Source organism: Grus americana, chromosome 6, assembly GCF_028858705.1.
Source record: "Grus americana isolate bGruAme1 chromosome 6, bGruAme1.mat, whole genome shotgun sequence".
NCBI lineage: Eukaryota > Metazoa > Chordata > Aves > Gruiformes > Gruidae > Grus > Grus americana.
In genome coordinates this window covers 2,866,334-2,889,052 of record NC_072857.1, presented here as the reverse complement: position 1 = coordinate 2,889,052, position 22,719 = coordinate 2,866,334, and the positions used below count along the sequence as shown (strand labels likewise).

Genomic DNA, 22,719 nt, shown 5'->3' with positions numbered 1-22,719 from the left:
TAATTAATTACTGGTGTTCATAATTTTGGCAATTAGAGGCAGTACTGAGGGAAATCTGTGAGACTGAAAAATTCATTATTGGTGCTGCTACAGTTTTGCTTTAAAATCTTGGATTGCTCACCTGAAATATTTTTATTTCGTTATTTCTGTCCGTAAAATGAGTACATTGTTGTTTTTAAGATGGGGAATGTGATCACTGAACTAATAGTCCAGTCGTTTCCCTACCTGTCATTTGTTTACAAGAGCTTTTGAAGATGCAAAATCTGGCAATAACACCAAGTTCCCCAAATGTCGCTGTGCTGTTTCTCGGAAGATGGTTCTATGCTGGTTTTCGAACCGTGGGAAACTGGAGAAGGACCATTCAGACCAAGAATAGAAATGTGGTGTGGGAGTTCACCCATCATTAGTGTTCCGACATCGGTGTTGGTCTCCCTTTGCACAGAACGCTGCTGTGATTCGCTTGGAGAGCGCCTCTCCCAGCTGCCTGAGCCACTGCAGTTGGAATACAGCATTATGCTGGCTGCTTTTGTTGGGTGTGAAACCTCTCTTGTAATTGAAAAATTATTCTCTCCATGTCTCACTCCTTATCCAAGCCCGCAGAAAGGGTTTCCAATGTTTAGCCCCTTAATAGGGAGAGAACAACATATGAAAATGTCTGTTACTCATCGCTCATGACTTACCTGCTGCCTTTGGGGACTTATCCTCACTGCAGGAACCACCACCTTGATTTTATTCCAGGATTAAGCTCTTCATCCACTTGCCACAACTTCCTTTTGATTGCCCTATATTGCATCCCACCCATGTCCGTGGCTATACAAATGTAACAGAATTTCATGCATTCTTAGCAACGTTATTTTCTGATGTGCATTATGTATGCGATCTCACTTCTCCCATCTTTTTTACATCAGTGTTCTCATCTAAAGCTTATTTTCCCCTCATGGTTTTTCTTGTGTCTTATTTTTTGGGTGATGTGCATTCCTTTCTTTGTTAGATATTTGGGAGCACGCTGTACTTATTCCTCACCTTCTTTGTGTTCCATACTCAATATTACACCTGGAAGATGAATCAAGTTTTCAGTGGCTTCCAATCCTTACAGACCACTTTTTCCCCTTTTTGCACATGCTCCATTCCTGCTCTGCTGTCTTACTGAAGTCTTTGCAGCTGACGTTGCACCGCTCGTTCAGAAGGTTTAGCTGGTCCATCTGAGAATTTTGTCCATCTCTTACCTTTGAAAGCTAAAGCGATATTTTTGTTCTTGAAGGGAACTGAATTAATTTTTCAAGGTTTTGTCTTCCACGTGTAAGCTTCACCTGTGCTGCGGGAGCGATGTACCCGTTCTCTCTTAGAGCTGTGATTAGCTCCATGATATATGTGCTGCAGAGCAGCTGCCTCACTCTGCTTCCCCCTAATTAACCAGAATACTTTTTTCTGCTTGATTAAGCTAGCAGGTTAATTATAAATCTAAGGCCTGCCACAGCTGGCGTTGTGCCGACACTGGTATCTTTTGGTACCTTTTCACCGCTGGCTGTTTCTTTGCGTGTGTGTTTTGGGGGGGATTCTGAATCTTCCAGCCTTGCGTCTCACGTGCTGTGAACAGATCCCCAAAGTGCTGCAGCCGTCGTCTCCTTCCCTTTGTTTACCACTGATCGGTACAATGCGTTATTAATAGCTTTTTAAAATCTTGGTATCTCTTTCCACATTATATCAAGAAGAATCTTCTGGGGAGCTGTGTTTATGCTCTAGGTGATATATAACACTTCCCTTTACTTGAAGTCACAGTAATATTCACGCAGAAAATTTCTTAAGTAAATGTAAATAATAGTTCCATCTGTGTTTAGTAGAAAGATTATTTGAAGCTATTTTGTTGTTTAAATATTTACATGCCATCTGGCTTTGGCAATTCAGTGGGTTTTTCCGTAACGTGAGTGCACTTCTGAGGCTGCAGCATCACCAGTGAGATAAATTTCCCTTACATCTGAATCCTCTCTTCGCCACTTTGGGCACGTGCCAGCGTCTGAAGCTGCCTGCTTGGTTTCCTATTTTCCATTAGCACTCAGAGCCAAAAAAAGCAGTGTCTTCTCTGACATTTCTCCTTTTAGGTGGTCCGTTTTAGAGAGATGTTTCTGTTTAGCTTGGGGTCTCACTCAACTTCTTCATGGTCTGGGAGTGGAGAGCAGTGGGCAGCTGGGGCAGGTCAGGAGAAGTCCACCAGCACGCTTCGGTAGTGCAGGTTTTGTTCTGCTGCCCGAGAGAGCTGCAGTGCAGCAACATTCCGCTAATCCATACATTGGAAGGCTTGGAAATAAGTGAGTCTTGTGAATGAGTGGCCAATCTTTGCTGTTAGGATGACCTGCGAGCGTGAATGCCTTCTTGCATCTCAGGCACTAAGTTTTATGTGTTACTGTTCTCTGTTTTATGTTTTTATGCAATGTTAAGTCCCAATTTTGGTTCCCAAAAGTACAATATTAGTAATAAATGTTAGGTGGCACTTTTATTTATTTTCACATCCTTCTGCAGTATATGACTGCTGTTGAATCTGGTTTAGTGCTAAGAACCTGATACCTGCATTTGAGACTTTAACATCTGAATGAAGACAGAGTGGTGCAAGGGTAAGGGAGATGACCGTGCAAGTGACCCCTTACAGTCAGCACTGTCACCGAAACCTCGGCATCTCTCTTAGTAGCATGCAAAGAGTAAATTTAGTAAGTTTTACAAATTGGAAATAGTCACTAGTATGTGTGAAGCCTGTATTTTCTTCTTTGATTAATGTTTTGCCTCAGCAAATATGAGCAGCTAATCTGTCTTCAGCATCATGCTTCAGATGATAACTAAGGATTATCATCATAGGTTTGCTTATCAAAATATTCCTCTAACGCCACAAGGTCTTTGAGACTGCCTCAGAGAGCCCTTTTACTCGGTTCACTTCAAAGCTGTGATTCTGTGTTTAAACATTTTACTTTTTGTGGTATTTTTTTGGTCCTAGCTGCAGCTTTGGATTGAGGGCAGAAAATTTATTTGGAGCTATGATACTGTTTAAAATAAGTTTCTCTGCCTCCATGTTGTGTCCTAGTAGGATTTGATTAAGATTTTTCTTTCCATTGAGTTCAGAGCCTTTTTTGCTTCCTTCAAATGTGCTGCAACTGATGCTGTTTCTGGTAGAGTAGCAGGATTTCTTCTCTCCTGCATTCTTTTTCTTGCACACACGCTTGCGTGCTCATGCTTTCTCTCTCTCTTTGGTTTTGCTCTTTTCAGTGTTGGCTTTTGAATGAGTTCTTGGGTGACTTAACGCTTCTGTGATATCTGGTTTCCAGCTTTTGGCCTCCACTAGGAGAGATTATGAGAAGATTCAGGAGGAGCTGACCCGTCTTCAGATTGAGAACGAAGCAGCCAAAGATGAAGTGAAAGAGGTCCTTCAAGCCCTGGAAGAATTAGCTGTCAATTATGACCAGAAATCCCAAGAAGTGGAGGACAAAACAAGAGCCAACGAGCAGCTGGCTGACGAGCTGGCACAGAAGAGTGTAAGAGCAAGCTGTTTATAGAGCTGGTTCCCTCCCTGCCCCCTACCTCCGCACCGCCCCGCGAGATTTCCATGGGGGTTCCCAGATAACGGCTACCCTATGCCATCTCAGGCATCTTTCAGATACTGCTGCCAAGTAGGTTATTATGTAGTTTAAAAATTGGAGTAGCAGGGAAGCTGTTAAAAGATCCATATTCAGCAGTGCTACTGTCTTTTCTCTGTCTTTTTTAAACGATAAAATTAAGAGAATTCAGAAACTGCTCTATGGAAGCTGACGGCAGATTGTGGCTCTGTTGCAACCTCTGTATTTTGCACACCATAGTGGCAGCTAAACTGAATGTGAGAACTGGCCATTCTGTGTTTTGGTTATTTAAAAACTGTATTATGCCAAGAAAGATGTGAAAATCTGCTTTATGCAAATTGCAGCATTTTTGTTTTTTCTGGACTCAGCGCTGTGGAGCAGGGATTTTGTACAGAGTCGGGGGATCTCAAGGAAAAGGAATCGGAAAAATTCCGCTTTTTCAGCTGATGTGTACTGATCTTAAGGAAAAAATCTGATGTGAGAAAAATCAAGATTGGCTTCCTAGCTTAATGCATCTTTGTTCCTTAATTCCTTACACAAACTCAGGCAGCTGTTGTTAACAGGTCTGTTTTCATGGAAGACTTTGTTATCCACTTCAGTGAAACAGATTACTATGAAATCTGTTAGAAAAAAAAAAATGGAGTTTTATATCCTTCTATACCTGTTTCTCTGTGATTAACCTTCTTTGACATGTATTATGCAAATGAGATTCTTACAGGGTTTACTACATTTAATAGATCTAAAGTAGCCTTGTTCGGAAGCGAGTTGTGAAAGCGGATTATGGCACGCTGGAATTGCTAGCATCAGTGCATTGAGCCATAGGCATGTTCAGGGAACTACCAGACAATACGGCGTAACGTAGATAATCAGAAAAGAACCGATAACCAATCCGCGGAGCAGAGGGTAACTTTTGCTTTTAAACCTTTTCAGAGTGCCCTGACAGCGACCCAGAGGGAGCTGGGCCAGTTGCAGGAGCTCAGTAACCATCAGAAGAAGAGAGCGACTGAAATCTTGAACTTGCTGCTTAAGGACCTGGGCGAGATTGGAGGAATCATTGGTACTAACGACGTTAAAACAGTAAGTTGGCTATCTTTATTGCTTCCTCCCCCCCCGATACCTCCTGCAATATTAAAATACTTGATGTGGAATATGTGTGGTACAGCAGTCCTTCTGCCAGGACGCTGCTGTTTGAATCCTGGCTGGAGCAGTGTTTCACACTGAGGAGATCTTTGTCTGGGTCAGCGATGGTCAGCGTCTGCGCACGCAATTACCACCTTGTCGTGGTTTAGCCCCGGCCGGCAACTAAGGCCCATGCAGCCGCTCGCTCACTCCCCCTCGACGGGATGGGGAAGAGAATCGGAAGAGTAAGAGAACTCATGGGTTGAGATAAAAACAGTTTAATAGGACAAACACAAAAAGTATAATAATAATAATAATAGTAATATACAAAACAAGTGATGACCAGCACAATTTCTCATCACCCAAAGTCAATGCTACGCATGACCCCCAGCTGCCCAGCCTCCCAGCCCACAGGCACAAGTGAAGCAAGAGAAGGAGTTCATTCCCACCTCCCATGGCAGGCAGGTGCTCAGCCATCCCCAGAGAGCCGGGCTCCGGCACGTGTCGCTTGGGAAGACAAACGCCATCACTCCGACACCACCGCGCAAGAGCCCAGCTAGCGTGCCAGGCCCCCAGTTACACGCCTCTCAGCCCACCCCCCAGTTATAAACGGGACATGATGTCGTATGGTATGGAATACCCCTTTGGCCAGTTTGGGTCAGCTGTCGTGGCCGGGTCCCCTCCCAGCTTCTGGGTGCCCCCCACCTTCGCCTTAGCAGGGCAGGGTGAGGGTGAGGAGCTGCAAAGTCCTTGACTGCTTGGCAACAATTGAAACCAGCAGTGTGTTACCGACATTGTTCTCATCCTAAAACCAAGCCACAGCACTAACCAGCTGTCAGAAAGAAAATTAACTCTATCCCTGCCGAAACCAGGACACACCTTTATTCCCAGCTCAGTGTTTGGGGCCAGACTAACGCAGCCCATCTGTGTGCTGATGCATTTATTAATAGGGGACGACCACGTTCCCCCCCCAAAACAAGACACACGTAGCCCCATTCCTTCATTAGCTGGCATGACTCGATAGTCCCAGAATCTGAAGAATCTTTATTGGTGGGATTTGGCTTCTGGGTGGCTACCTTTTTGTTTGAAGTTTGTCCTAAAACTGTTGTGTGGCAGCAGGCGAACAGTTCCCACAGCCAGAGGTCCGTACTGACGGCTGCCCAGGGCACCTGAATGACGAGATCCGCACGGAAATTGTGTTTTCTGCACTCTGTTGTTTGCTACCGTTCGACAGTGGCTGGCTTCATCGAAGAGCTCACATTTTGATGTGTGTTTCTGAACACAAGATGCTTTAAAAGTACTGATTTCCAGCATTGGTAAATTTATGCTAGATACCACATAAATATTTACATGATGGTAGGACCAGTTTAACTTTTGTGTATTGACTAATGACCGTTACAGAGGAAAAATTGCAGAGGATCATTTTTCTCTGAGGTGGGAAGGTAGGAACGGCAGTGAAGGTGGTTGAAGCAGCAGAAACCTTGGTATCTGAACGTGCCTGGAGATGATGCAAATTTTGGCCAGCTTTGCTTTGAAATTTGCCTTCTGTCTGGCTCTTGGGTTTACAGACACGGTAAAGGAGGTAGCTGCTCACTTTGTCATCTTTTCCTGTTGTAGAGGAGCAAAATGCTAAGCCTCAGAGAAGATATTTTAGGTCATTGCTAAATGGCACATCTCTGATGGAAACTTTCCATGGCCTGGAACATCTTCCTGGTGATGCTAATGTCATCTGTCCATTTAAAACCACGTGCAAAAGAGCAATTGCTAAAACTGGATAAGAAATTAATTTTCAAGATGTATGCAACTTCCTTGCACCACACTCCCCTTTCTTGCTTTTAATTCACTTCTTGGTTTTTGAGCAATGAGCTTTCCTGAACATTCAAAGCTAAAAGTGAGTGTGCGTGGCCGGAGTGCTTTGAGATGACTCTGAGAGTTGCTGATATCCTGCTAAAGCCCCCTTAGATCAGCAGATGCTCCGGCCCACTCTTACTGCAGAGGATAGGATCCCTGTTGTCTGATGTGGTTATGCAGATGCCAGGACCACAAGACCAGCCTTTGCTAGATGTTACAGCAACCTCTGGTGGCCGTTGTAATAGGAACTGTACGAGGAAATCTTTGAAAATGGAGGTTGGAGGCTGTTTGATACAAATGTTTATAGTAACTAAGATGTCAGCATTTTACAGGACAGCTGACAGTGTAAGTAAGGCCAGATTGAGAAGGTTTTAGAAGAACGATTTCAAATTTGTTGGCAATTAGCAGCTTCTCAAAGTGTGTCTAATTTCAGACCAGACTGAGGGTTTTGGAAGCAGTCGCATTTTTTAGGCCCTTGGGAGAAGGTACAGCGCGTGTTACCTTCCCCTTGGCGGTCCTGGGAAAAAGCTGAAAAGCAGATGAAGTCGCTAGCCATCTGCTCGCTCAAGGAGAACCTTCACAGCTCGTCAGTAGGTTACATGAATTTAGTACTTGAAGAAAAATCATGGAGAGACTTGCAAATAAAAGGCAACACGTTCAACCAGGGAAGGAAATGATATATAAGTAAAATGATACTAATATTTAGGGATGAGAGAGATTACTTTTGTCTTGCCAGGTGAGATTTCCAGACCCATGTCTGTGTTACAGCTCCTTATTGAAGAAGCACAACACTTCAAGAGGAGACTTCTTTAAGGAGTACTTTGAAAATGCTCTTCAGCTTTTAGCTGTTTGAAAGAAGCAAAATTTCCTGTGCCGGTGACATGAGAAGAATTCTCCAAAACGGGCTCTGGCCATGATGGCGGGCTTGAGTACGTTAGATGTTGAATCACTAAATTGATGAAGCACACTGTGAGTGCAAGCCTTAATTTCTCACTTTTGAGGCTTATCAGTGAGGACTGTCAGAAACAGTGATATAACATGTTTAAAAGTACTCCTTGAGGACTGCTTGCTTTCACAGAAGCTTCCTAGCTCTAGACAAGAGTTTCACAGCAGGAAGATTGCTTTGCATTGACTTCCCTGTAAGAACCACACCTTCAAGATTGCAATCTTGTGTGTGTTTAGTTAGCAGATGTGAACGGGGTGATTGAGGAGGAGTTCACCATGGCACGGCTTTACATCAGCAAGATGAAGTCTGAGGTGAAGTCTCTGGTGAACCGCAGCAAGCAGTTGGAGAGCGCCCAGATAGACTCCAACAGGAAGATGAACGCCAGCGAGAGGGAGCTTGCAGCTTGCCAGCTCCTCATTTCACAAGTACGTTTGTTCCTTCCTTGTGCCTTTGCAGCAAGGTTTGATGACTTTCTCAGCCTCCTGCCTCATAAAATGTATGTGCTAGGAGCGAGAAATGAAACTTTGGGGAGCAGAGTGATGTTTCTCTTGTCTGTTTTGTTGTTGTTTTCTCTCTTCTCCCATTCTTCCCCCTCAATGTGTTTCAGCACATTCTGTGGCAAGATCGTGCCTTGTTGTAGATCTCAGAATGTATGCTATGGTATAATACTGAAAATCCTCCTCAGAGTGATTTCCTCAGCATGAATTTGTATCTTGTATTTTCACCTTAAAAGCAACCTGAGAAAGGAAGCAGCGATTGTGTGGTTCAGTAGCAAAACATTCGGAAAGCCCCCGTATCTGGTCTGTTAGTATGCTACCAAGATAGCCAGGCAGCAGTATATAAAATAATATGTTATGGGAAACGTTACCATATAAGTTAGAAATCCAGATGGCTGGAGGGCTTCACCATGGGCGGCAGCTACAAGCAGTGATGGTTGCTGCAGGAGAGGGGGCTCGCTGCTTTGCCATGCTCAACTGCTTGAAGTGGACATGTGAAGGGGAGGAGATGATACTGTTTACTGTCTTCCATTTGATACCAGTTAGCCTAAGAAAATCTGAAGCAAGGATAGCCTCTTGTCTGGCAGCAGAATGTCTTTATTAAGTTCTGCTTGATAAAGGTGTAGTTGTGAGCTTCTTAGTATTAAGGGGAGGCTGGAGTCCTGAGGGGATTTGCTGTCCAAAAATGTCAAGTAAAAACTACACTTTTCATCCTGTCTTAAAGTAGACCCTGGGCTGACATGGCCACTCCAATGCTCAGAGCTTGTCACAAGCATGACCTAACTGTTGTCCTCAGTACCTATTTACAGACAGGAGACTGGACGTTTAGGATTTGAAAGACTTAATCTTGTGGAAAGAGGCAATATAAGAGGTGAGACTGCAAGGCTGCATCTATTTTTTTTCTCCTACACTTGTGCTGTATGTTCATGTGATGAAGAAACCAAGCAGAAATAACTCGTAAGCAGGTGATCGCCTTGCCTTGGTATTTTGGAAGCTCTGCAGCTAGGTGCATGTTGAGGCCCATCTGTGTTTAAAACCAGGAAGAAGCTGGGCGTTGTTATGTTCAAAATCAAAATGGGCAACACACCTTATCTATAAAGCCACCAAGTAAAATTAAAAAAAGCCGCAGACAGGTCAAGAAGAGCTCAGAGAGAGCAAGCCTGGCAAGCCTCAGTCCTGAGGCCTTGCAAGCTCAGCACAAAGCCGGTGGCCTGTTGCTACCAATGACAATGCCATAGCATAGGGCTACGCAGGTACGGTGTTACGCTGATCCGTAAAATGCTGCATCACCTCTGCGTACCATACCAGGAGTCTCCCTTCTGGAGCCAAGCTGGGAGTTGACTAGATTTCTTGTCAGGTTGAGAAATCTGTTGGAGGACTTACTGCCCAATGCGTGCAACTCGGGCAAGCGCCCTTCCCTTCCCAGAGACCTCGGTGCCAGGACGGGCTGAACTGGTTTAGTTCCTGCTAAGGATTACTGCTCTTTAAGTCTGATCTTCAGTGCATAGAAGTAGCACCAACCCAGAGGTCTCAGCCCCTCTCTGCCGAGGTGAACTTTAAGAACAGTGAACCACAAGTGCTTCAGTGCATCCATTTCATTAATAGGATGTAGTAATTCCCAGACAGTATCTTAATTTTATCCCCAAATTAGAAAATTGTAGTTCAATTTTTGATGTTTTTCCTATGTTCTTCGCTATTTTTCTATTTAAACATACGCCCTTCTAATTCACAAGGATGTTAGCAAGAAACAAATCATCAGGAAGGCTGGGGAAAGTCCATCTGAGCTTCTGCAGGTTGAAGCATCCAGGAAGCCACCTCAGAAGCTCGGTATTCAGCTGGTTTTAGAAAGCTGCTGCTGTTTGTTTAACACCAAGTCATGAGCTTCCCACGATGTTTTGGAATTACCACCTGCGCTGTTCAGTGTTTGTCTTGGGCTATTGCGTGTGACCTTTAAAAACGCAGTCTGTTTCGGTCCATTAGCTCTTTCTCAGATCTCTTGCTGTATTTTCTGCTTGTCATCAGCTCTGGATGTGGAGAGCTTTCTATTTCCCCCCCTCCAGGTAGGGCAGTACCTGGATTCTTAGGTAACAAGCTGTGGTACTCACATCTCATTGCTGTTCCCTATGTCTTTAAAGCATGAAGCAAAGATCAAGTCCCTTACAGACTACATGCAAAATATGGAGCAGAAGAGAAGGCAGCTGGAAGAGTCACAGGATTCTCTCAATGAAGAACTTGCCAAGTTACGTGCTCAAGGTACAACATCGGGTCTTGTGGTCATCGTTTCTTTTACCAGCTATATTTCAGTATTGGCTGAAGTATCGTATGTACAGCAGCCCTACAACATTTTATTATCTGCTTAGTATTTTGTGGTGAAGACATAAAATTGTGATTCAGAATGTTTAACGCACTGCACTTCCTTGTAGTACATTACACTGCAGATAAGCCCAGAATTCCCCCTTTCAGCCTAGTCCATTCACAGAATACAGAGAAACTTAGTTTTTAAAAAGAATCAAAAACTTTGTGACAAGCTTCACTTTATGCTTTAATGATGTAAAAAATAAAATAAAAAAACTTTAGGAAAACAGCACCAATCAGTCTTGCTAAATCTCTATTCTGTAAAACTCTTGGATATCCGTGTAATTTCAGTTGTCCCTTTGGCAAATGCCCTGCCCCGTTCAAAAGGAAGCCACTTCCCTTAGGATCCAGTAAAAGGTGTGGCTTCCCTAGCTCCCCTATAGGATCCAGCTGACTTCATTTCAAGAATTGCTGTTTTTTCCCCTTCTGATTTAATGTGGAAGATGTATATCAAAAGCTTTTCTTGTAGCATTGCTACATTGCAATGCTATGGTTTATGTATAATTGCAATGTGACCTACTAGCCTTAACATTATTCTGAATTTCTGCACGAGGGATCTTCTCTGACTCTGGGAGCAGCAGGTGGTGACAAGATTTTTTTATTTAACTTTTTTTTTTTCTTTCTTTTAAAAACATCCCCTACATGAGTTCTGGCAGAATTTTATTCCTTCTCCTGATTTTCCTACCCCACTCATAAGAAATGACCTGGTTCTGGAGGCACCATTTCCCAGCAGAGAGTAAAAGGGGACAGGGAGGACTGTGATACGTAGGGGTTACGAGGAGACAAGGGTAGGTCGGAAAGGTGCTGGGTGGGCTGTTAGTGGAGGAGAAGGAGGTTTGGGCAGTACGGTCACGGGGTGGATACTCCAAACCATGGCTGCTTCTGCCCCTCCAAAGCTGTGTCCCTTGATCTCACTGCCCCCTGTAAAAAGAGGAATTGTTTGGGGGTTTTTAATTGCACGTTCTGAAACTGTGTGGTTAATTCTCAACTGTCTCCAACTTGAAACAGAGAAAATGCACGAAGTCAGTTTCAAGGATAAGGAGAAGGAGCATCTGACCCGGCTTCAGGATGCAGAGGAGATGAAGGTAGTGTGGCGTGCGGCAATTTTAGAAGGCATTTCTCAGTGAGATCGTTCATTAAGCTGATAATTAGGGTGTAATTTTGCCTTCCTGTATATGTCATGTGCTTTTAGAAAACACTTTCAGCCTCTGTCAGAATTGCCAGCCTCTGTTAGAAAACCTGACCTCGTGTAATTGAGTGACCTTCGCTATGTGAAATTAGAGAACTTGCTAGTATTGAGGTTGTTGACCAGATGATGGAAAGAAGTAAGTTACAGCCTGAATATCTGAGGCGAGCGCGTCTTCTGAGACCAGTTTGTAAGCTGAGCCAGCTTCAAAGAGTAGAGAGGTTCAGTGGGCTGTGTTTGCTGAAGTGGAGATGCCTGCGTTCCTCCAATCACATGGACGGAGAACTGAAATACAAGAGCTGGTATATTGCATCTATAGTCGAGAACAGTTTGTTATGTGTGATTGAAAAATGATACTGATTCACCTCTACGGTACTCTAATTTTTTGCCAGTGGAACTCTGCTGAAAGTCAATTTGCTAAGTAGTGAATCAGACTATTGGGGTTAATATAATTTAGGTACTCAAATTCAATAAAAAAGAGGCCAGACCACTTTCCCAAATTGTTTGGCAATTCTGACTATCCCCTAGAAATAATAATGAAATGTAAGCCTGTTTTCTGGTATTTTCTTCTTCCTTTGGAACGCTCAGAAGAAATGTTCGGCAATAATGTGCGAGTTGTGTCTCTGATGGGGTTGCAAATTGCATAAAAGGAAAAATATAATTTTACAAGGATAGCGATAGAGGTTTGTCAGCCTCAGAACTTTTACCTCCATTATAAAGAGTTGTAAGTTATTAAAACAGTCGTACAGGTTGTACAGTTATTCCTTACAGTTGGCAGAAAAAAAGCAAATCCTTTATTAGCAATCTAAAGAGATGCACTGAGTTTTTCTTACCACTTGAGTTATGCCTAATCCTAGAATTTAAATAACAGAGCTGTGGATAAACAGTTCTCCGAAAGGGGGAGGGTGTTTTGAGTTTTACTTCTGTCACAGGTAGAGCTGTACACACGTTTTCCTGGTGAATAAGCAGGTGAAATAACAGAGGACTGGTAAGAACAGTCGCATTCTTGGCACGCGATATGCTAAGACCCTGGCCTTCACATGCAGTAGTTTTTGCAAGAAAATGGGTAGAAATTGATGTACATCCATGGCTAAAAACTGTCTGGATTAAATGCTTGGATGAGTAGAGGCACAGTTTGGTAATCACAGAAAGATCTACCGGGCAGATTCCTGAATTAACCTGACTTGATAAGCTTCACTCAGATCCAGAAGGATAGGTTGATTTAGCTGACCCGTAAGGAGGAAGCTTAGCTGTGTGTTACCCGATTGCTGTTCCACGCGTGGCTCTGGTTTGTGCACGCTGCAGAAGGCGCTGGAGCAGCAGATGGAGAGTCACAGGGAAGCCCACCAGAAGCAGCTGTCCAGGCTGAGGGACGAAATTGAAGAGAAGCAGAAAATCATCGATGAAATCAGAGAGTATGTTCACTCGCTCCATCGCTTTCTGTATTCCTGTCCTGTTCTGCGACGCTCTAGGGATGGTTTGGGGTTGGTTTTGGTAGTTTTGATTGATGGCTATATATTTCGGTGCCTTACAGAAAGTAGTGTCCTTACATCCCACAGCCACCCCTCTAATTATTTTGCACAGTGGATTATAGTGCCTAGTTCTTTACTGTGGAGCTTTAACAAGGCCATAAAATAATAGAGAGGGAAAAAAAAAAGAAAGAATAATGTTACACCAGCAGGTCAGTAGGTAAAGGAAGGTTGGAGGAGAACAGATTTTAAAAGATAAAGATTTTGAGGGCCTCTTACAGCAATTAGTCCTGCCACCAACTTTCTAAGAGTCTGGGTGACTCCAGTGTGTCCCATTTTCACACCCTTAATAATTCTTCCTGATACGACAGTGTAGCTCTGTTAGTCAGATACTCCAGCACCTGAAAAATGGATTTCTTTGCTCCTGTACTCTTCTTTTTGTCAGTGTTCATAAAATCTAGGCAATCCTGATGTAGCCTTCGTTCCTTCATCATATTCACTCTGTGGCCAAAGACTAATAGTAGGGAAATGAGGGGCGGGACAGAAAGACGGCAAGAACAGTTTGTGTCCTTTAGGATAAAGGAAGCAAGCCGCTGAATTTCATTCTCCAATATTTTTAAATATTGTCCTTCAGATCCTTTATGCTTAATATCTTTCAGAATTTTTCAGTAGAGAGTACAGCTTTACTTTCTCTCTCTAATCCCATTTTGTTTATGGAGGAGATTTACCCACCCGTGTTTGTGGGGTTCAGGACTGAGCTGTACTGACTTTTTCTTTCCCGTTCTAGCATGAATCAGAAGCTGCAACTGGAACAAGAAAAACTGAGCGCTGATTATGATAAATTAAAAATTGAGGACCAGGAAAGAGAAATGAAACTAGAAAAGCTCATGTAAGTCAACAGTTTTCTCATCTGGTGTCTTTGAATACGGTGGCGCTTCAAATATAGTGTCACTTTGAATATAGTGTCGCTTAGGGAGAGGCATTTGTGTTGAAAGATTTACGCTGAAAATATCATTTCAGTAAGAAAGCCAACATGCGGTGCTAATAAATGATTAGCAATTACTCCATGTTTTTATATAATAGGCTTTTCAATAGTGGCTTTGATGCTTGCCAAAAAAGATGTTTTGAGAGCTCTGATTTTATGAAATATGATAGCAAGTGTGAAATCCCTCATTCCTTAATGCACAGCAAAAACAAACAAGAAAGAAGTTTGGGGTTTTGGGCGTGGGGGGTTTTTGTGGTTTGTTTTTTTTTTTTTTTTTTTTTAGGTAATAAATCAGACATCTGAATAAATGTCTTTTCTGGAAATGAGAGATAAAAATTTCATCTGTGGACACAAAAAATGGAGATACCGTCTCAGCCATTCCGTGTGAGAAAGCTGCGTATTTGGGACAGTCGAGAGCATAATTACAGATGCAAAGAGATGTACAATTTGCTCACATCTGCAGATGTTCTATTCAAACTGAATGTTGACTGAGTCTCTTCTGTTTTATATGACTTCAACATTTTTGATTCGTGTTTGATGTTGTGATCTTTCTAGACTGCTTAATGATAAAAGGGAACAAGCAAGAGAAGATCTTAAGGGGCTGGAGGAAACAGTGGTATGTCTTAATTACACTTCATTGAGCTTTTTTCCCCTAGGTCTTCATCACTGATCTATCACCAAACACTTGGATCTGTGCCCAAGGAAATGACCAATTTATATCATAATAGGCTAAATTTGTGCATTTTGCCAAATCATGAAATTGAATTTTAAAATTTAAATAATATTATTGTTGCCTCCTGTGAATAACCTATCAGTGATAAGTCTACCGGTACTCTTTTATTTTGCTGTCCTTCAAATCACCTGAAATAACCAGCGTACTGAATAGCGTAGCTACAATTAGGTGACAGATACCTGCCTCTAACTTGACCAGAAATATGATACTGTGCATGCAATGTTAGAAATGCAATCCATGATGGATGACTTCAGTTGTGAAGATGTTGCTGCACACTTTTGTTGGAAGCTATGTTTTTATCTGTCTGTAAAATATGCAAGCTTTCTCAAAGATCTCAGAAGCTGGTCAAAACCACAGCTGGTTTAGGGGCACCATACGGTGATTGTTGCTCGTGTTAACATGGTTATGAACTCAAAACCAGCATTTTCTCCTCTGTGTGACGCTTTAAAAATTAAGTTTATACTGGCCTCAGGATCAGTTGGAGTTCATTACTGAAGATGAACTGTTTGGATCCTGATGGCTCCCCCTGACATGAGCCTTCTTAAAATAAACTCACGTGAGGGACAGATGTAACCAACCTCTCTGGTATGAACTGTACTCGTCAGATACTTACAGAGCTTGCACGTAGACTTGAGTTGCCCTGTACGCTGAATGAGTAAGGCAGCTGGAAATCAGTTAGGCAGTACGAAACCATCAGCTTGCAGAAACCCAGATGGTATTTTTTTAATTTTTGCATAAACATCTTTGAACTGTGTTACATTAAAATTCTATTCATTTTGTTAGAATTTTAATGATTACTGCAGCAGGAATTAAAAAATCGAGCATAACAAATTACAGGGAATCACGAGCCCTCAAAAGCCAAACAAGTGGCTCATCCCTGCCCATTGCTGTGGAGAGACATCAGGCTCCGCGGGCACTGCGTGTGGTTTGGGCGATGACTTTGAGAAGGAGGGGATGAAGAACAGTCTTGGTGGGACCACAGCTGCTGCCTTGGCTTCTGACGACTCCTTCTTCCCAGCGCTGGGCTGGCGAGAAAGCAGAAGCAGGGGACCTGTGGGAGGGGGTTACGGGGTGGAGGTCTGCTGGAGCAGCACCCTGAAGGGGAGCTCTCGGGGAGGTGTCTGCTCTGCAGCTGTGTTTGCTTTAGAATGGCACACGGTGCCTCTTCTGAGTACCACATCGCTCATATTAAATAAGCTGTGCTTGTAACGTACGGTTTCTAGCCGTAAAAGCTTCTCCTTTTTGGTTTCTAGTCAGTTTTGTCTTTTTCTTTTGAGATACAAAGATAAATAATCGAGTTCAAAAGCTTGTAGTTGTGGTGGAGCTTATTGAGCGATTCTCTTAAATTCCAGTCTGTGAGTGGATAAGCACAAAATGGGAAAGCTGAGGTTGCCTCAGCACCTTTGGAAAGACAGCCCTGTTCAGCACGGCTTTGGCACAGCCTGGCACCGGGGCCAGCTGCCCACCCGTAGAGTTTCCATTCCTGCAAATGGTGTAGTGCTTCCGTCCTTCTGGGAGTAGGCGCGGGGTTGCCGCTCCTTGTGTCACATCTCCAGTAACGTGATGATTTCACCAAGCCTGAGAAGTTGATTCATACGAAAAAAGCCTGGATTTTTGCCAAAACTTAAAAAGCACTTAAACATCTTAAGTGCCTGTGAATAAGCATTCAGAGTGGGCCAATGTGTGAATCCAGAGCTCTTTCACATCGCTAGATGTGTGTAACCACGGCCAGCTGGTGAGACTTCAGCTATCTGCTGTTGTTTCCCCACCCCTAAGATGGAGTCGAGGTATTTTCCCTGGTAGCATCGGTGTGGTGAACACCTTGGGAGGCGCAAGACCTCCTCGGTGGGGAAGGCATGGGCCCCGCCTCTCGGTGAGCTGCCTATGCCTACAGGCTAGAAGTAAAGCACAACAAAGTCATATTACCAACTCAAATCTGAGGAGAATTTTTACACCAGAGTGTCTACTATGTCTTACTGGTTTGTGGGGTTTTGGGTTTTTTTTTAAATTATTATTTTGATTCCAGGCAAGAGAACTTCAGACTCTTCACAACCTACGCAAACTGTTTGTCCAAGATCTCACCACCCGCGTTAAAAAAGTAAGGCTGTACTCTTAAACCAGCATCTTACCTTTTTTGTAGTATTCTTGTAATTTGCTGGAAGCCTTTAGTGCACGTTGTTACAAAATGGGATATTGTCTTTTTCAATAACCAGTGAGTAATATGATTAAAACTGTTCTGATGTTTATTAGCTTTCATTTGGTCCTAATTTGTTAAGGACAAGTCTTGGTGGTTAATCAAAGTGAACCAATCCAATTCAGTTTGGTTACAAAATTCTCAAAGATGGCATTAATGGGTGCCAGAAATTATTCAATATGACTTGGATTAACTTATGCTACACTGAATGCTGCAGCCCTTTTTTTCTAGGGGCTTATGACTAGCTTGTGAACAATTATTCTTTGGCAGAAATTAATGTATTTTTAACTGTTGAAGAAAAGTCAGAGCTGCATGACAGTCAAAGGCTTCGCAACGCTTTTCAGTCCTTTAGAGGAGTTTTGGGGAGGAGGTTTTATACTTTTTTTTTTCTTTAAGGTTGAAAACCCATATTACATAAAAATGTCTCCCAGGAGTGGAAAAAGAGGGAAAAGGGGTTTTCCCCACTAAAATCTATGATTTTCCTATTCAGGATCCCCCCATAATTGTTCAGTAAGAAGAGTTTATTTTTTGTGTAGCGGGGAATGTGGCTCTTAAATAGCAAATGAACAGGTAAAATAAATTCTCTTTAATCTGGGGCACCGGAAGACTTTTCTACCTTTGGGAAGCTTAAATTCACAAAAGTCCTGAGCTTCCTCTTGAGTTTCTGCCTGGCTTTGCTGAATGCTGCAACTCTCTGTGCAGAGCGTTGAACTTGACAGCGACGACGGAGGTGGAAGCGCTGCGCAGAAGCAGAAAATTTCCTTTCTTGAGAACAACCTGGAACAGCTTACAAAGGTTCACAAACAGGTAAGGGCTCCGCATCCTGCCGGTGTCTGATTATAAATCAAAATAACTCAAAATCTTTGGTGTCTTTTTCATTGATTAATAGTCATTTCTTCTGAAAACTCAGCTACGAGAAAAAATTTACGTGTATCACTGTTCTGTAGTACTACAAATTACCTTTTCTAAAAAAATATGTACTTTTTATGTTTAAAAGGATATTTGAAGATAACATGTAGGTATCGTCTGAGGAAATAGTACCTATAGTTCTCAACTAAAATTCTTGGCATTAGGGGTTGGTATTAGAGCTGCTCTTCCAACCGCTCGTACTTCTTATGAATGTCTTAAATAAGCACTTATTTTTTTCTATGAAAATAGACTCTAGCAGTTTTGGCAAGACTAATTGTCCCTGTATTGGTGCAACACATAAAAATCAGAATAAAATGTTTGTTATTGCCTTGTGTGCAGATTGCTGGTTTCTAGATGGATTGTGTATCGCCAGTTTTGACTCCTGGTCTGTCTGAAGCTGCTTAGAGTCACCCTTGGAGGTGACTTGAGTGGCGTCAACCAGCAGAGTACAAAAGCAAAGAAGCCGCTGTTTTCTGTGCAGCTTAAGGGCTGGTGCCTCCCCGGGATGCTGAGGCTGCCGTTTCTGGGCACATCCATCTCTGTCTCCTCCCTCTTTCACGGAGCTCCCCTTTCCTTTGCAACCCTGCTGTTCAGAGAGACAAGGGCTACGGAGAGCCCTTCCCCCTTGGTACCCACCGTGCAAACGGGGGGTGGAGAGGATGGGCGGTGGGCAAGCGGTTTGGGTATAGGTCGAGGAAAGAGCCCTAACCTCTGCTTACTGGAAGTGTGTAGGTATCAATGGTGGGTGTATGTATCGAGGGAGCACCTCGTTAGATAAAACTGAATCATTTCTGCCAAGAAGTATGTATGCTTCAGGTGTCGGTATTTCTGAACTGTGTCCTGCTGTTCAAGTGTGGAGCACAAAGCAGTAAGATGCTTTTGATTTCATTTTTGAAGAGCAACATAACATTCTCCAGTGCAGTTTTCTGAATCTGTAATTGGTGAGATACAACACGCTCTGAGATTCACTTTATTTATTCCTGTGGAAATGCCAAAAGAGCAAGCGATGCTGGACCGTGACAAGTGTCCGCTAAGGTTCAGTATTTTGAGATTCCCAGTGAACAGATGGTTTAAAGACCTAGTTTCTAAATGTGGAAATCGGGACACGTTAGGAGTGTCTTTTCTCTTACTGTTTTGCCTTTTTTGCACTCAGTTCACGCATCTGCTGGGTTTTCAGATATGGATTTTTATAGCTCCCATTAGCATATATTTACTCAAAACCAACTAGGAGTCCATGTGTCATAAGAAACTTAAAAGGAAAAATGACATTGGACTTGACCTGAATGTGATACCATCCTGCTCTTATTTCATAACTATTTGGTAGAACAGGCTTCAACACTTGCAGAAAGAGCACGTTGTGAATTTTTTTTTTTTTTTAAATTTTCTTTGTGTTTTTCTTCTGGCACTAAGCCTGGACTAGCAGGTGTAAAACATTTTGATTGTCAAACAACGTGTGAATGTTAGTACGTGCGTTGCTTTACTGTATTATTAATGTGGTAGTTAAATCACTTTCTTCACTCCAGAAAAGGGAGAATCACTCCTTTGGAACAGTTTTCTGTTGACTTCTAGTAGTGGTATAATCTGTTCAGTAGAAATTGTACTAGATTTTCTAACTGTTTGCATCAGGCTTTTATTTATGAAAAAATCAATTCTCTATCTTGGCTATAGTTGCATGTGAAGTTAGATGTTATTCTGATAATCGATAGACCTTGCTCAGGTTCGTATTTAATTGAGGAGGTGCATGAATTCAGAGTTGCATGTAATCATCGCATTTATAGCTTCACACCTTAAAGTGATTTCTTAACGATGTTTGAGGCATTCAAGTTTCCAATTTTCCCGTATGCTTGAGTAGGGAACAAATAGGTAAGTGTGCCATAACCAGTGGGGATGCTGAGTTTTTGATGATAACCAGTGTTGTCTGCAAGACATATTTAAGCATTACTGTTTCAAAATAATGAGGTGATCGAGTATTTGTGAAATGCTGGACATTTCTGCATTCTGAAGAAATGTAGAGTTTCTGCCGCAGTTGCTCTTAAGGCCTAGAAAAGCGGATATGGGAGTAGAGTGCCCTGCGGCAGCAGGGTTTGTCCTGGAGCCCTCACCCTTCAGGATGAGATCTCTGGAATTTTGTTGACTGGAATAAACTTTCTCATAGGATATTTTGGAAACTTCTTTTCTTGCAGTTGGTACGTGATAATGCAGATCTTCGTTGTGAGCTTCCTAAGCTGGAAAAACGACTTAGAGCTACGGCAGAGAGAGTTAAGGCCCTGGAGAGCGCACTGAAGGAGGCCAAGGAGAACGCCATGAGAGACCGCAAACGGTACCAGCAGGAGGTAGATCGCATTAAGGAGGCTGTGAGAGCCAAAAACATGGCACGGAGAGCACACTCTGCTCAAATTGGTAAGGACATGGAGCTAAAGGGTTAGTGGTTGCTCACATACTTCATGGTTGGTCTGTTTGCTCGTGTTTAAATAGAGCTTTGAAAGCAGCAGTCCAGGGCAAACCACAGGGTCTGCTTCTCCTCTGCTGCACAGGAATCTTCAAAGACTTCACTTTTTAATAGAATCTGCCCCACCTGAAGTTTAAAGCGCCTCTGCTATTTAACTCAGTAAATAAATGGCATAATGGGTCTTGTGTGCCCTTCTAGTGACCTGAAAACTTGTCTCTCTAAATTAGTTTCTCACTTTCTTCCTCCTCCCCCACGTACTCTCCTTCTGTGGTCATTCTTTCCTTGCCTTTTGGGACCTTGTCCCTTCCACGCTTTTTCCCTGACTACTTCTCCTTGGGATTTAGAGTCAAAAATCTTCCTGTGTAATTCAGACGCTGGATATATCTTTGTGGCGCAATCTGACTGCGTGCGTACAATCCAACGGCGTTTAAGATGGGGCAATTTTTGAAATGATTTGTTGGAATTGCTAAAGTCAAAGGGTAAATTTTTGGATGGTGATGCTAATACTGGCGTCTTAAAACCTGAGAGGGAATTAGGCAGCACACAGTATTTCCTGCTGTACGTTACCTCTTGTAGAAAGCCATGGACAGCTTTGTCTCAGCACCTTCTGGAGTGATATAAATAGTCAAACTGGACATAGAAGGTACATCACTGACCACCAAGAGGGTCGTGACTTCCCTCTGTTGTATAGCCAGTCCACATTCTTTGCAGAGGTGAGGGACATGCATGGGGTGGTTAAACGGCTCTGTCCCAAGCAGCAAACAGATGTATTTGCTGTTGGCCGAGGTAAGGGAATGCAGAGCTGGATTATGGAATACTCTGCCAAGCACGGCTCCTTGTTTGGAAGCGATGGGGTTTGTACGAGAGGAGAAGGGGAGGAAGAAAAAACCTTGTGTGAAAGCTGAATGTCTTGTTCCGTTTCCTACTTCTACTCTGCAGCCAAGCCCATCCGCCCTGGTCATTACCCAGCGTCTTCTCCAACGGCTGTCCACGCCATCCGAGGGGGAGGGATGTCAAACTCCAGCTACTATCACAGCACCAAATAGACGAGAAGTAAGACCAAAGTAACTTACTCATCTGTACTTTCACTGATTACCCAGTTTTTCTTCTATTTCAGTCTCGCTTTAGAAGACCCACACTATTTTTTCTCTAGTTTTAGTAGGAGTCGTTTGCTGATAATTTAACTGCGAAAGTCAGTACTTTAAGTGAGGAGTGCCTTGTTAGAATGCTTTGCAAGCTGCTGATGAGGGTTTTTATTTTAATGATTTATCACTTAAAACTTTTTTAGTAAACTAAAGTGCTCTGGTAAATCTGTACTGAAATTGGCACACAGAGGTGTGAAACTCATGTCGTAAAAATAGAGTTCCAGAGGTTGCTTCTGCTGATACAATTTTCTGCTTTCTGTACCATGAATATCTTTCCTTGTTGTGATATTCCAGCCTGGGACAGGAGCAGAGTAGCCGTAAGTGGCAGTAGCACAGAGCTCTCCAAATTTGAGTGTCGCAATTTGGCAAACTTTACTTGTGTTTCCTGTGCTTTGCACTCTTATTCAGCTCTCTTCAGATAAGTAAATATTTTACTTTAATTGCAAGGGCTTGAGGGTTTCTCCTAAGCAAAAATCTTGTCCTGGAAAGATGAGCGGCATATTCCCATGAGACTACTTCATGTACCCCCACATTTATTGCTTGAAATGCTCATTATTTCTGAGACATTTTACATCTGCTGTTATTCTAGATGGTAACTTTATGTTACAGGCATACTAAGAGTGGGATGGTAGTGTGTGGCTATGAAAAGCAGCCAGTGGACTGCTAAGTTATCCCTCCAAGTTTGGCTTTTTTCCCTCCTTGAGGACTAATTCTGTCTTATGACTCTCTTCTAATAGTATGTGGTTTCCTTTAGGCACTCAGCATTCTTGGGTGGTTTTTTCTCTTTCTTTTTCTTTTTTTTTTTGCCTTGAGAATGTTTCACGTCATGCATGCATGCAAACCATCCATCACGGCGCACTCAAGCTGTTATTGTGTTGTGCGGATTGTTTCTGTTCATTGTGTTTTCCATGAGCGGTGTAGCTGCAAGCAACATATTTTCGCTGCGGATGAATTAGGGCAAGTCTTTGCCGAGGGTTTTTGTGTATTAGTTCGTTCTGAACTGAAATTGGCTTTTCCATAGCCTCCGTGTATCTACTTCACTGTATTCCCACCTCTGTGAAAGAGCAAAGGGAAAAGAGTGTGATACAGAGGCATGTAAAATATTTTCAACCATGTATCAGAACAGCTGCTCTGTGGGAAAAAAGCTGCTACCTGCCTAAACTGGGTGGGTCTTTAATATACCCTCCGCTTTGAAAGTAAGTGTCAGACTCAAACAGGCCATGCATTAGGTATAGGCACATGTCAAACAACTGTAGATTAATAAAAGTTATTAACAAACTAA

The 22,719-nt window shown here is 42.8% G+C and overlaps 1 protein-coding gene across 1 annotated transcript in view; it reads left to right on the top strand.

Annotated features, from left to right (window-relative positions):
* Positions 1-22,719, top strand: part of KIF5C (kinesin family member 5C) — an 85,842-nt gene that overhangs the window by 55,316 nt on the left and 7,807 nt on the right. The window contains exons 14-25 of the mRNA XM_054830474.1: positions 3,312-3,518; positions 4,530-4,676; positions 7,752-7,940; positions 10,148-10,265; positions 11,376-11,452; positions 12,859-12,968; positions 13,810-13,911; positions 14,563-14,623; positions 16,767-16,838; positions 17,637-17,741; positions 20,027-20,243; positions 21,232-21,345. Of these exons, the coding sequence (XP_054686449.1) occupies positions 3,312-3,518; positions 4,530-4,676; positions 7,752-7,940; positions 10,148-10,265; positions 11,376-11,452; positions 12,859-12,968; positions 13,810-13,911; positions 14,563-14,623; positions 16,767-16,838; positions 17,637-17,741; positions 20,027-20,243; positions 21,232-21,338 (1,512 nt within the window). The 3' untranslated portion in view covers positions 21,339-21,345. The remainder of the gene's footprint in view (positions 1-3,311; positions 3,519-4,529; positions 4,677-7,751; positions 7,941-10,147; positions 10,266-11,375; positions 11,453-12,858; positions 12,969-13,809; positions 13,912-14,562; positions 14,624-16,766; positions 16,839-17,636; positions 17,742-20,026; positions 20,244-21,231; positions 21,346-22,719) is intronic.